This window comes from Panthera pardus, unplaced genomic scaffold (genome assembly GCF_024362965.1).
Source record: "Panthera pardus isolate Hobbes unplaced genomic scaffold, ASM2436296v1 HiC_scaffold_1, whole genome shotgun sequence".
Lineage (NCBI taxonomy): Eukaryota > Metazoa > Chordata > Mammalia > Carnivora > Felidae > Panthera > Panthera pardus.
The window spans coordinates 76,119,353-76,133,281 of NW_026526654.1; the positions used below are offsets into that span (position 1 = coordinate 76,119,353).

General features: G+C 40.3%; 1 protein-coding gene across 4 annotated transcripts in view; it reads left to right on the top strand.

The window, feature by feature from the left end:
• Positions 1-12,126: 12,126 nt before the first annotated feature.
• SOHLH2 (spermatogenesis and oogenesis specific basic helix-loop-helix 2) overlaps positions 12,127-13,929 on the top strand; it is a 54,241-nt gene continuing 52,438 nt past the window's right edge. The window contains exon 1 of one of the 4 annotated variants that reach the window (XM_053900235.1): positions 12,127-12,571. In XM_053900235.1, the coding sequence (XP_053756210.1) occupies positions 12,368-12,571 (204 nt within the window). In that variant the 5' untranslated portion in view covers positions 12,127-12,367. The remainder of the gene's footprint in view (positions 12,572-13,929) is intronic. The other 3 variants (XM_053900231.1, XM_019447763.2, XM_019447764.2) reach the window with 3 other exon arrangements.

The following is a 13,929-nucleotide window of genomic DNA, read 5'->3' on the forward strand; positions in this document are numbered from 1 at the left end:
TGACTTTTATGATGTTTAACTATGTTCCTTCTATCCCGACTTTCTTGAGGGTTTTTATTAAGAAAGAATGCTGAATTTTGTCAAATGCTTTTTCTACATCAATTGACAGGATCATATGGTTCTTAACTTTTCTTTTATTAATGTGATGTATCACGTTGATTGATTTGTGAATGTTGAACCAGCCCTGCAGCCCAGGAATGAATCCCACTTGATCATGGTGAATAATTCTTTTTATATGCTGTTGAATTCGATTTGCTAGTATCTTATTGAGAATTTTTGTATCCATATTCATCAGGGATATTCGCCTGTAATTCTCTTTTTTTTTTGCTGGGTCTCTGTCTGGTTTGGGAATCAAAGTAATGCTGGCTTCATAGAATGAGTCTGGAAGTTTTCCTTCCCTTTCTATTTTTTGGAACAGCTTGAGAAGGATAGGTATTATCTCTGCTTTAAATGTCTGGTAGAATTCCCCAGGGAAGCATCTGTTCCTGGACTCTTATTTGTTGGGAGATTTTTGATAACTGATTCAATTTCTTCTCTGGTTATGGGTCTGTTCAAGCTTTCTATTTCCTCCTGATTGAGTTTTGGAAATGTGTGGATGCTTAGGAATTTGTCAATTTCTTCCAGGTTGTCCAGTTTGTTGGCATTTAATTTTTATGAAACATCTTTTGATTTTTGACTAAGATTTTTTTTAATTTATAAAGAGCTATATAGTTTTGTTCAAAGGAGGTATTTCTAGTTTTCATCATCTTCATTACTTCTATCATGTGCAGCTAGACATTCCAAAGCAGAGTTATCTATATCAATTTTAGTACTGTGATATCTGTATTCAGTGGACAAGAAATTCTTTATTTTGGACTAAAAACTATTCTTGCAACAGAAGCTTATTAAAAACACTTGATTTTTTTTTTTTTTTTGCTATGTATACAAGTAAAGACATGTCTAGACTTATAGACCATATATTATGTGTCTTTTTTTCATAAATTGAGTAATTGAGTTATAAATATTTGTTCCAAGATGTAAATAATTTAGATTAAAAAAACACATTTAATGTTTATTTATTTTTGAGAGAGAGAGAGTGCAAGCAGGGGAGGGGCAGAGAAAGAGGGAGACACAGTATCTGAGGCGGGCTCCAGGCTCTGAGCTGTCAGCACAGAGCCTGATGCAGGACTCTAACTCACGAACTGCGAGATCATGACCTGAGCTGAAGTCAGATGCTTAACTGACTGGGCCACCCAGGCACCCCTAAATAATTTAGATTAAAAAAATACAAGAATAACAGAATTATGACAACAGTGATGCTAAGGGTTTTGGTATTTTAAAAGAGCAGAGTATACCAGAATACTAAAACTGCTATTAAGGTGTGCCTGGGTGGCTCAGTAGGTCGAGTGTCTGATTTTTGATTTCAGCTCAGGTCATGATCCCAGGGTCATGGGATCGAGCCCCATGTCAGGCTGTGTACTGAGCATGGAGCCTGCTTGGGATTCTCTCTCCCTCTCTCTCTCTCTCTCTCTCTCTGTCTCTCTCTCTCCCCCCACCCCACCCCAGCTTGCTCTCTCTCTCTTTTCTCTAAAATAATAACAAAAACAAACTGCTGTTAAAGTCACTAAACATGATTAATGTATGAAAAAGTATTGTTAAAATAATAAAGCACCATCTGAATGTAAGGTCATATCATTGTGATAGTAGGGTGCTATTTTAAAAACAAGTTAACAGATTAACCTGATTTATGAATTAGACAAATTTTGAATTTATAGAACATCCTTTTGACTTTATCAAAGCAATTTCATAGTATTATCTAAGTTACAGGAAAAGTCTTATTATCTGGGGAATCAGCCAACAGTGAGTTTAGCATTAATTGGACATGTTCAAGGCTAGGTGACCCTTTGTCAGGGATATCATAGAAGGAATTCCTGCAGTGGGTGGAAGTTGAATTCAATGACTGCTAATATCCCTTCTGTGAGTCCCCTGCTCATTTATCAGATAAGGACACTAGAGACAAAAAAACACTTCCTAAAATATAATTGTATCATGTAGACTGTAAATATGGACTTTCAAAAACATTATTGCTTTACCAGTAGCCACAACTAACAAAATCAGGGGTAATATTATTAATGGCCATTTGTTAAATGTAAACTGAAAACATACCATTTTTCATCTAAAAAATAATGAACAGTGGTTTTCAAAAAGATAATTTTTAATGCTAGTACATCTGAAGTTTAAAAGTTCTAGTATACTGCTGGTGGGGGTATGAATTAATATAGTTCTTTTGGAAAACAATTTGATTATATTCTTGAAAAGCCTTAATGTTTATACATTGACTCAATAATTGTATTTCTAATCTATTCTAATGAAAAATCATGCATATAGAAAACACAGGACAGCCGTATTATCAGCATTATTAATACCAAAATAGGGAGGCTTCCTCAATGTACAATTATATGCATAAGTGGATTGTGATTCATCCACATGGTTATTATGCTGCAATTAGCACTTTCTGTTTTATATTGAAATTATTTCTCCTCGTGTATTTCCTACATGTGAAGCACTTCAGTGTCATTTATCTCCAGCACTTTAAAATAGACAATTTTATTCATCATTTGTCACCAGCTAGCTTAGTACCTAGTATATGACAGGTACTTAATACATTTTGTTTAACTTTAATGAATGTTTGCAAAACCATTTATAATATCATGGGGTGACAATGTTGGGATGTTAACGCAATGGTACAAAGTCATACATGCGATATGATTTTAACTATTTAAACATATCTACAGAAGAGGCTACAAAAAGGGGACTTTAGTCTACTGATGCCGAAAGATGTGTTTCTGTTATACAAATTTACCATCCAACTCTACAGAGGAACATGAGCTAGGCTCCAAACGGTGATCTAGCAAAAGGGGGAAGGCAGAGGCAGAGACATGTGGAGTACGAGGGAACCTATTTTAACACGCCAACTTAAGGGAAGTTTGCTTACCTTCCTGTCAAGCTTTTACTTTGTAGAATAAAAATAGAAATAATTGATTTCAAAGGTACCTTATGTGTGTGTGGCACAGAAGGGGGGTATAAACCCTTTTATTGCAACAGTTCTGATACCTTCGTGTAATAAAAATAAGTTTATAGAAATCACAGAACATCACAAGGTATTGAGATAATGCATATTGACTTACCAGTGTGTAAATAGTTAAGAAAGTCTTGAAAAGTAGCTCACAGCACTAGAGTAATTTGTCTATATAATGTTAAAGGAATTGGAGCAAAAACCTTCCTTTTGGAAAGATAATTTCACTGGTATGCACAAATTAATGGTCAAGTCTACAGGGAAAGATTAGGCCCCAAAATGATGATTCCAGGGTCTGGAGGAGAGGGACAGGAGGAATCTTCTGGAATAGAAGGAAACAAGGTAGGTTGATGGTATTAGTCTTTCAACACATTAAAAATTCCATTCTTTTGTATGATTGCACCCAGTTTCTGATAAGAAGTGTGTGGTTTTTCTTTGTTCCTTTGTACATAATGTGGTTTTTATAATAGGCTTATTTAAGAGTTTCTACCGTTGGTTTTCAGGAATTGCTTATAATGAGTCTCAGTGTGGTGTTATGTTTATCATGCATGGGGTTCATTGAGCTTCTTCGATCTGTAGATTTTGAGTTTTCATCAATCTGGAAGATTTTTGGTTATTTTTTCAAGTTGTTTTTCTGTCCCTTTTCTCTCCTTTCAGGACTTAATTACGACCTGTGGTAGGACACTTGATATTGTGCCATTTGTTTTTTTCTTTTTTTATATCCTTTATTTCCCTTGATGTATTTATGTTTCTCTTTAAATAGTCAAATGTAGTTATAATAGCTATTTTAACATATTTATTTGTTAATTCCTTTATCTTTATCTCTGTCATTTCTAGGTCTGTTTCTAGGGGCTGATTTTACTCATGGTTTTGGGTTTCATTTTCTGTGTCTTGTCATACCTACTAATTTCTCATTAGATGTTGGACTGTTTTTTTTTTATACACGCAAATGTTTTATTGAAAACTTGTTGCAGTTGTATGAGCAAAAATCTATAACCATTTAATTACCTTTCATTGGTCTGACTGGTTTTTAACTTTGTGAAATCATGACCTGAGCCAAAAGACTCAGATGCTTAACCAACTGAGCCACCCAGGTGCCCCATTTTGTCCAGTTTTTAATTTGTTCACAGCAAGAGGGTAAATCTTGCCCTTGATACTCCATGAAGGCCAGAAGTAAAGGACCCATCCCTTTAAACTTAGAGCATCAGAACATGGAAAATATTTTTAAATCCAGTATAAAAACTCATCTTACTTAGTCTATAACAATTTGTTTAATGTTATCACCTAAATAAATTTTTCTTACCTTAATTTTATTTAAAAAAAATTTTTTTTTAACGTTTATTTTATTTATTTTTGAGACAGAGAGAGACAGAGCACGAATGGGGGAGGGGCAGAGAGAGAGGGAGACACAGAACCGGAAGCAGGCTCCAGGCTCCGAGCTGTCAGCCCAGAGCCCGACGCGGGGCTCGAACTCACGGACCGTGAGATCGTGACCTGAGCTGAAGTCGGACGCTTAACCGACTGAGCCACCCAGGCGCCCCCTCACCTTAATTTTAAACTAAAATTTATATTGGATAAAATGACTGGACAGGGCTTTGTCTTGTGTTTCTTGGTGGGAAGGTAAGTATATCCTGGGAAGAAAGGAACAAAAGGGTATTTGGTGATCAAATTGATGGATTATGGTGAAGACTGCTATGTGCTTACCAGACTGTTGCCTTTTTTCTAATAGGACAGAATTAGGCCACATTTTCCATGTGTGAAACACATTGTTTACCAGTGCCTGGTATATACGCTACTTTTTTTTTTTTTTTTAATGATATATGCGTGAAAAACACTATTTAGTAATGAGTGATGTGTGTGCTACTGTGTTTAGAGATACAGTTGTGAAACACTATATGTAGCTTAGTGTGGCCCTGTGACTGACTTCAGGACAATATAATCTAAGCTGTATATGTCATTTCTGTGACTGGTCCATGAAAACCTCCCAGGTGATCATTCTTGGTTGTGCTCTTTGAAAATTTTGTGTGATGAGTGGATGTCGAGGGTCTACAAGTAAATGCCACGGCTCCAGAGGATGGTAGAGCCACAGATGGAAGAAACATAGGTGCCTGAATTATTGCGCATAGCAAATCCATTGATTTCACCTTGTGACCCTCATTTGATCGTGGTGTATGTGAAAAGTAAATCCTCTTGTGAGTATGTATATGTGCACATGTGTTGTCACTGAGATTTGTGTTTTACTTGCTGAAGCAGTTAACTGATGCTCACTAATATAGTACCGAACAATGTTTTTAGTAAGGCTTACAGGTATTTGGATTTTTTTTCTTTTCAGTAGATTAATGATATCTTTCTTCAAAACTACATAGAGATAAATTCAACGATTCTTGATAGTGATGGCCCCTGGCCTGCCTGCATCATTGAGTCAAATTCTAGAATGTCAATTGAGATTTTTAAATTGGTTCCAACTCAGCATATTTTCCAGTTTGCTGAACATAACTAGATTTTTTTTTTTTTTCTAAACAGAATCTCTTGCTTTTCCAGCAATGACTTTCTAGGATACTGTTCTTTTAAGCCTCGTGCAAATGCTGTACAGAATGATAGCCAAACACAGGCTGCACCCAAACATTGTTGGAATGCACCAACTAATGCGTGAGAGGGGTAGGATACCCTTAATCACTTTTACTTAGAAAAGGAAGAATGCACAGCATCACTGGTCCATAGCACTCATGGAATCCCATTAGGTAGACATGGTGAAAGCCCTCTTCTCTGCAAATGGAGGATGTTCCTTGATCAGGCTCTGATTTTGCTTCCAGGAAGGAATATTCTTATCCATTTTTCTCGGTGACCTCTGGCACTACTCCATGTGAGTTTTTTTCTTTTCAGTCTTCTTGCCCATAGTTGAAGTGGGTGTTGTAGGTTAGGCTTGCCTTTGGGGATGCACAGCTTCTAGTGTGCATTTTTTGAACAAACCAGCCTGGGTGCCCTGACAGAATTTCACAGTTCAAATAGTTAAAGGCTTTTGGTCAAAGTTTATGGTTTCTTGGGTAATATAACTCCATCCAAGTAGTAGTCAATTCCATGTATAATAATGATAAATTTCAGAGCATAATTTGTTTCTTTGGCCTATTTCTCTCTGTACCTGACGGCAGCTACCTTGCAGCTATTTGAAATAATAGGTTAGGGTGTAAATCTAATACTCATAATCTGATCTTTGCCATAAGGCTGTCTTAGTGGCTCCTGTTGGTCAAAATGCTTCTGTCTTATCTCTTGCTTTTTGGGGTCTAAAGGTATTGGCCTTTCCAACCCTCTAATGCCCCAGATTTCTAGATTCTCCCTCAGATTCTTTCTATTCCTTTTCATTTCTCCTTGCAAACTGGCTAATAATATCCCAAGCTAATCTTTTCTTCTGTCCTGTCAAAGGCAGTCAGTAACATCCATCACAAATTGGTAGTAGTAGATTTTTTTGAACATCTTTTCCTTGACTTACAGGTTTGGTAACCACTTGGACCTCTGGGATGTAACAGGGATGTCCAGGCCTTCTCTTTCATGCTTGTTTCCCTGCCTCCCCTGCAGATCTGCTAAGTTAATGCCACAAGACTTGTTTTATTTTACTATTTTGTTAATGCAGCACCTAAATTCAAGTTATTCTGAATTATGACTACAAGAAACAATTCCAAACTTCAGAGGCTTAACACAAAGGTTTATTTCTTTCTCAGGGCACAATCCATTTAGGTTTTAGTAGTTAAAAAAATCAATAAGTAAGTAGTCTTTATATCTTGGGAGAGAGAAAAGAGAATGGAAATGGGAGAGGCACATAAAAAAGATTTCAAAATTATTGGCAGTATGTGTTAGGTGGGGTCATAGGTATATACACATTCATATACTTTATATTGTATATCCGTAATATATCTACACTTGGATGTGTATGAAATTTTCCATAATAAAAAAATTTACACTAGCTGACTATACATCTAAATATTTACAAGGAAAGTGTGAACTACATTCTTTTTTCCTTCACCTTGTCCTCCACCTTCACATATAAGAAACTTCTCTCCTTTAAGACTGTCTGGATTGTTTGTGTAGAAATTCCTCATGACTTTGACTTGGTAGTCATTGTGACCAAAGAAAAAATAGTTATTTTGTAACTATGTGATAGGCTCAGGTAGTAGAGGCCTAATCAATAACCCCAGGCTGCTTCTAATGGTTCTGCTGTTTTGTTGCACTGGGAGGATGCCCTCCAAATTAACCAGTGTGGCTGGCCTCGCTCTGAAATCAGTGTGACAGAGCCCCCTCATCCAGAATTATAGTGTCACTTTGGTATAGCTCCACATTACCTTGCAAAGACTTATGGTTAATAAGGCAAATATACATCATTTTAATTTGGTAGAACTAACTCCTAGTTTTGAAAATATATTGGTATGGGGCGCCTGGGTGGCGCAGTCGGTTAAGCACCCGACTTCAGCCAGGTCACGATCTCGCGGTCCGTGAGTTCGAGCCCCGCGTCAGGCTCTGGGCTGATGGCTCGGAGCCTGGAGCCTGTTTCCGATTCTGTGTCTCCCTCTCTCTCTGCCCCTCCCCCGTTCATGCTCTGTCTCTCTCTGTCCCAAAAATAAATAAAAAACGTTGAAAAAAAAAAAATTAAAAAAAAAAAAAAGAAAATATATTGGTACATTGGATGATGAGAAAATTGTCACATCTTAGTGCAATTGATTGCAGGACATCACTAGAAGTTGCTATTTTCTGACCTTTATCACTGCCTACTAGCAACAGTTCCTACTTCATTGGGGGGAAACATGTATTTATTGATCACCTTCTATATACTAGATACCAGGATATGAAGTCTAGTAAAACAACCTCTGCCTTAACATTCTACTGAAACAGAGTTCTACTTGTTGAACAGAGGTATAAAATGGAATTAGGAATTCTTTGAGAATTTTCCTGTCTCCCCAGATTACCCACAAAAGGAGAACGTGAGTCAGACGGTAGTGTGGGAGAGAAAGCCAGGACAAAGAATGCTCAGGGAATGTGGTTGTCAGAACTGAACTTGCTGGTTAGGAGAACTGAGCCAGAGGCAAGAAGGAGGCATGTGAGCAGGAGAGGTCCTACCCTCTTTGACACAGGGATCACAGGGCAAGTAAAGTTTTTAGGCTGAGGTCAAAATCAAAGAACAAGGCATAGATGAATTAGCAGCTGGGAAGGATCAGGGGAAATACCCAGGGGAGTTCCCAAGTCAATGACCTGTGCTCACAGATGTTTGCTGGCCAATACTGTCCTTTAGAAGTAGTTCAGGATGTCGTAAGCCTTCAAGTGATTGATCCCATTGACCCTGCAGTTCCAGAGAATGTGGTTAGTCTGATTGTGGAGTTCCTACACTGGACACTGTTGGGGGAAATCCAAGGACACTGTCAGGGAATAGAAACAAACCTAGTCAACTTGATTAAAAGCTGAATCTAGAAAGCCAAATCGGTGAGGTAACATGGGCCCTAATGCCACACTGAGGAATGGGAATTTAATTAGGTAAACATAGGTGTCTTTGCACATTTTTAAATATGGAAAGGAGGGGATTAAAAGTCATCTTTCATTTTTCCTGGGCCACAACCAACACAATTTATACTAGTTCCAACTTTGAGATACCAAGCTTATCATTTTGATGCACACGATATTTTTTCCTTTCCTCCAAACCTTGTCTTTTTGTTTCCACTACAAAATGAGTGGCATTATGAAATAGAGGACAGATCATAGCCAGAAAGACCTGATTCCAAGCCCACATATACCAGTCAACTTCTAAAGTAACTTTAATTCATGCTTCAAATAAGTGCCTGTTATGAGCCAGACCAACATGATGGAAGTGGATAGTACACACAGATCCTCTGTCTTAGGGGAGAAAGATAAGGAAAAACAAACACATATGCTTTCTAATATAGAAAAGTGATATGAAAAATAAAGTAAGAGGTTAGATTCTGACAGGGAATGTTTGAGGAGGTGACATCATAACAAAAATTTAAATGAAATGGAGCAATCTGGGGGGAAGACAGGTAAGAACATTACAAACAGAAGGAAGAACAACGGCAGAGTGCTTTGCACTTATCTGGTATTCTCAGAAGAAGGCAGTGTGACTAGAGGTCTTGAAAGGTCATAAGAATGGTAAGAGATAAGGTTGGAGGGGGAGAGTCATAAAGTCTTGCTGGACATAGAAAAGAATTTGTTTTTTCTGAAGGAATGATTTTGAGAAGAGGAGTTAATATTTCAATTTATATTTTAAAAGATTATTCTGGCTATTCTATAATGGACCTGCAAGGAGGAGGGGGAAGATGGCATAAGTGGAAGCAAAAATCACCTTCCTCAGTTAACATTATGAAAATATCCTTGCTTGTAATCCTATATAGAACTCAATGGTTAGTCAAGTTAGGGTGGACTCCCGGATTTAATATTCCAAGGATAATGTAAGCACGGTGTTTAACATTTTTTGTAACAGATTTAAAAAGTGAGTTTGGGGGGGAAATGAATAAAGTTTTACACCATAAAATGTCCAAGGGGACTAAAACAAGATCTGGTCTCTAGCTTAGAGACCCCTCTTCCGGGTTCTTCTTGCCCTGTTTGCCACACACACAAAAACCTGCCACAGATATGGAAGCTGACAACTATAAATTACCTTTCCCCCCTTCATTCGGAGCTCAGATCTTTGGAGAAATGGTCTCCTCTGAGCCCACCGGTGTGAAGTAAATCTCTGATCCACCGAGGTCTCCGAGTGCTGCTTGGTTTTTCCGCCAGCGTTCCAGCCTGGTTCTGTAACAAGTTCACTGCACTGCTAAATGTAAAAATTATCAGTGAAAATTATTGCAATTAGTTAATTCTCTGGCTTCCAACTTCTATGGTTACAGTTCTACTTATGAGAACATTGTTTGGGCCTTACCATCTTTGAAAGGGAAGGCAATTAGGTCATCTCTAGGGTCTTGTCGAGTTCTAAATTTCTGTGTTTCTGAGAACAAGCCAAGTAATAACAATACTGGAGAGAGCTTTCTATATTAGTTTCTGTAAAAAGCTGGATGGAAAAATTCCTAACATTTCAAGCATAGGTTCTTTACAAGAGCTCATTTGAACAGACCATGTATACTGTAGTACTTATAAACATATTCAAGGTTGTATCATATTGTGAAAAATACACATTTGGAAGGGAAAATAATGTAAAGTGCATACTATGAATGCTAATAATCTTAAATGACTAGGATACTATTTTTTTTTTATGTATTTATTTTGAGAGAGAGAGAAGGAGTGCTGGGGAGGGGCAGAGAGAGAGGGAAAGAGAGAATTCCACCCTGTCAGCACAGAGCCTGACATGGCGCTTGAACCCATGAACTGTGAGATCATGATCTAAGCTGAAATTAAGAGTTTGTCCCTTAACTAATTGAGCTACTTAGGCGCCCCAGAACATCATTTTTAAAGAAGCAACTTGATTTTGAGTGCAAGTTTTAAAATATATTCCTCTGTGTAAAATTATTCTTGTCCTATTTTATAATTCATCATATTCAGTTTTCCATCAAGAGTATAAGTAGCAGATTGTTATTTTGGGGAACCACAGAGAGCATCCATCTGCCCATTTTTCTGCCCAGTAATAGGAGTATGATTCAAGAATGTTAAAGGTGACAAAAAATTACATGGTTTGCATTCTATGTTATAACTTAGAAGGTTTAGAGTAGTTTCTCAACCTCAGCACTCAGAACATTTTGGGCCAGATAATTCTGTTATAGGAGGCTGTCCTTGTGCATTGCAGAATGTTTAGCAGCAAGCATCCCTGACTCCTGCCCATTAGAAGCCAGTTGTGATGACCAAAAAAATGTCTCCAGACATTGGCAAATATCCCTTGGGGGTCAAAATCACCCTCAGTTGTTTTCAAGTAGATGCCTGCTCACTTATAAAGTAAGCTTGTTTTTGTCTTTCTTTTAGATTTGAAACTATTAAAATATCTCAAATTAATTCTTAGGGAACTTGTGATGATCTTATATTACAGATCCTGGAGAAATTTATTATTTTTTATTGCTTCCTCCAACACATAATTGGAGGGTTGATTTCTTCCTCTCACAAAAACTTAGGGGCATTGTCCCCTCAAATTTAAAAACAATGAGTCTGTGTCAGTTCCAACAATGTCTTTGTTAGTATTAGAATCAGATTTGCTTATCTAGACCCCTGGAGCAGTGCCCTGATTACCATAGAGAGGGGAAATGCTCAAAGCTGTCTCAGTTCACACCCACCCAGGGCTTGGGCTTGGCTTCACCTTTGTCCAATATGGGTTAGCAAAGTGCCTCAGAGATGTTTATCTAGACACTCAGTTCCTGATTAACTGGAAAAGCGATAAAGAGCCAAAATCATAACTATTAAAATGTGAACATTTACTTCCCAAAACATTGCAGAATGATTTCATCAGAAATTTATCTGCGCCTTTTCTTCCCATCAAAATCAGAGCATCACAGCAATATTTTTGACACGCTCTCCTGGTCAAAATTAGGGCTTCAGAGCACTGCAGGACCTGCTCAGGAAATCAAAGCTTGCCCAAGAAAGCAGGCACTGATAATTCAAGTGGAGCACGTTTGTATTATATGTTAAGTGAGATCAAGAATCTAGGGAAATCCAAAGTGAGATCAAGAATCTAGGGAAATCCAAAGTGACAATTACCAGATACCATCTTCTCCCTCACTCTCCTGCCGTCCCGGCGCCCCGCCCCCAACCCCAATTTCTAGCAATGGAAAAATCAGGAACAATAGTAAAGACCATAAGAGAAAGGATCCCCTACAGCTCCTGGCACTCAACACATCTAAATAAAACGTCCAGCCAAGGCTGAATGAAGTGAGTTACACAGCAGCTACCAGAAGACTTTCTAATTGTCCAAGTTTCTCAGTTGAGAAAATGGGGACAATGCTGAGTCACCGGACAAAATGAAATACTTCTAAAATATTTAATTTCTTTGGAACGAAAACGCCATAACAGCACTCGCCTTCTCTAGCTTCTACATGTTTGTCTAGGGAAAAAAACCAAAAAACCGCTTGCTGATCCAAAAGATACCCTAAAGGTTTTTAGAGCAGCCTGAGGCGAGGCAGTGCTTCCGCCTTCTCCTGGCAGTTCTACTAAGGCCTGGGGCCGTGACCTCCCTGAGCGTGGGACGGGGACTGGGGCCGGGACTGTGGGTGGGCAGCGTGCCACCAAGGGCCCCCCGGACAGCCCCTCCCGGCAGCCCCCGGGAGCCCCTCCCCCAGCCCAGGTCCCGCGGGGCCCCTTGGAGCAGGCTGCAGCACCCCCAGGTGCACGGCCCCGGGCGTCATGGCCACTTTAAGGCGGGCCTGGGGCGTGCGCGCCCACAGCTGCGGGCCGCGAGACCCATCAGCGCGGCCCGAGCCGGCGTCCGGGACGCGGCGGCTCGGCCGAGCTCCTCCTGCGGTGAGGCTGCCCCAGGACCCGGCACGTGGGCAACAGGCCATGGCGGCCTCAATTACCCGCCCGGAGCGCGGCCGAGTCTCTGGCCAGGTAAGAGGCAGAGGAGGAGGAAGGGGCGGCAGCTGCGTTGATCACCGCGCGCGGGCCCTGGGCCGGGTGGCCCCCTAGGCCCGCACAGGCATCTCTCATTCAGGGGACGCCGGAGGAGCGCGGCGCCGGGAGGGCCACTTCCAGGGGCGCGAGCCGGCGTCCGAGGGCGTGGGTGGGGGGGGGGGTCCCGCCCGGACGGAGTCGCCCAGGGCGGGAGGCCGAACTGAGCTGTTTTCCACAGGCCTGCCCCTGTGGCCCTCGGCACCGGCCAAACTCCGCTTTTCTAGCCGACCGCTCGGAGGGTTAGCCGGGAGCGAAACCTAGTAGGTGTCTGCACAGAATGTGAATGACGACAACTTTGGTTTTACTTTGAATGCGGGGAAGTTTATTTAATATGGGGAAATTTATTTTGAGCATTCTTGTCTCCGCACAGCTTGGCAGGCTTTTTTCAGTTTGCTTACGGGCACGGGGTCCAAAAAGTCCTCGCACGTCCTTCCTCGGGCTTCCACCCAAACAGGCAGTTGTGCCTGGAAACCAAAGCCGTTGGCGGGAAAAGGCATCTGTGCTGTTCACACGTCCTCCCACCTCCAGGGGACTCAAAAAGCCCGCTGGCCTCTTTTGAAGGCACCTGATTTATCTTCCCCTTAGCAGAAAGAAGCACAGGATCATTTCCGTGACTGTTGTAGATAGAAAATGAAAGGTGATGATAAGCTTTCTAGAAGCAAGGCATAAAACCTCCCCCACCCCAGAGAGCAAGGCAAGCTGGTGTTGGCTTTCTTATTTGACGTATCTTGGTAGAGAAATAGGAGAGGCGAGCCTCTTGGGCTGCCTGAAGTTTTTTAGCCCTTAGAATGTTCTGCATACTTAAATCTCCTCTGCTTTAAGCACAAGCTTTCTGAAATTACCACTTTGAAGTGGACCGGTTTAATAGGTTTTCTTAATTATTTCAGAATGGAGGCACCTCTTTAAACTCAAAGGAAAAATAGTATTTTAAGGTGCGGGATTAGGCAAAGCTACACGAAATGGAACTCTGAGTGAAATATCTGATTATCTAGTAGTGCATGAACAATCTCGGCTTCCTACCCTTAAGAAAGTCTGAAGCCCCAACTGAATCTTTTGTTTGCATTTGAAGAGCAGCTTGATCAGTTTCTCCAGATAGAGCTGTTTAAATCCCTTGACTCTTGGGGAAACTCGAGGCCAACCATTGCCCTGTGAGAGCGTTGGCCCATGCAGCTGCTGCTGATTGTCAGCACTGCTCCTGGCGATAAGAGTGACATAAATAACAACTCACTAAAATGTAGGAGTGATTTGCTTTAAGCACTTCAGCACCTGCTGTTACTAATTAAGGGTTTAGCCTG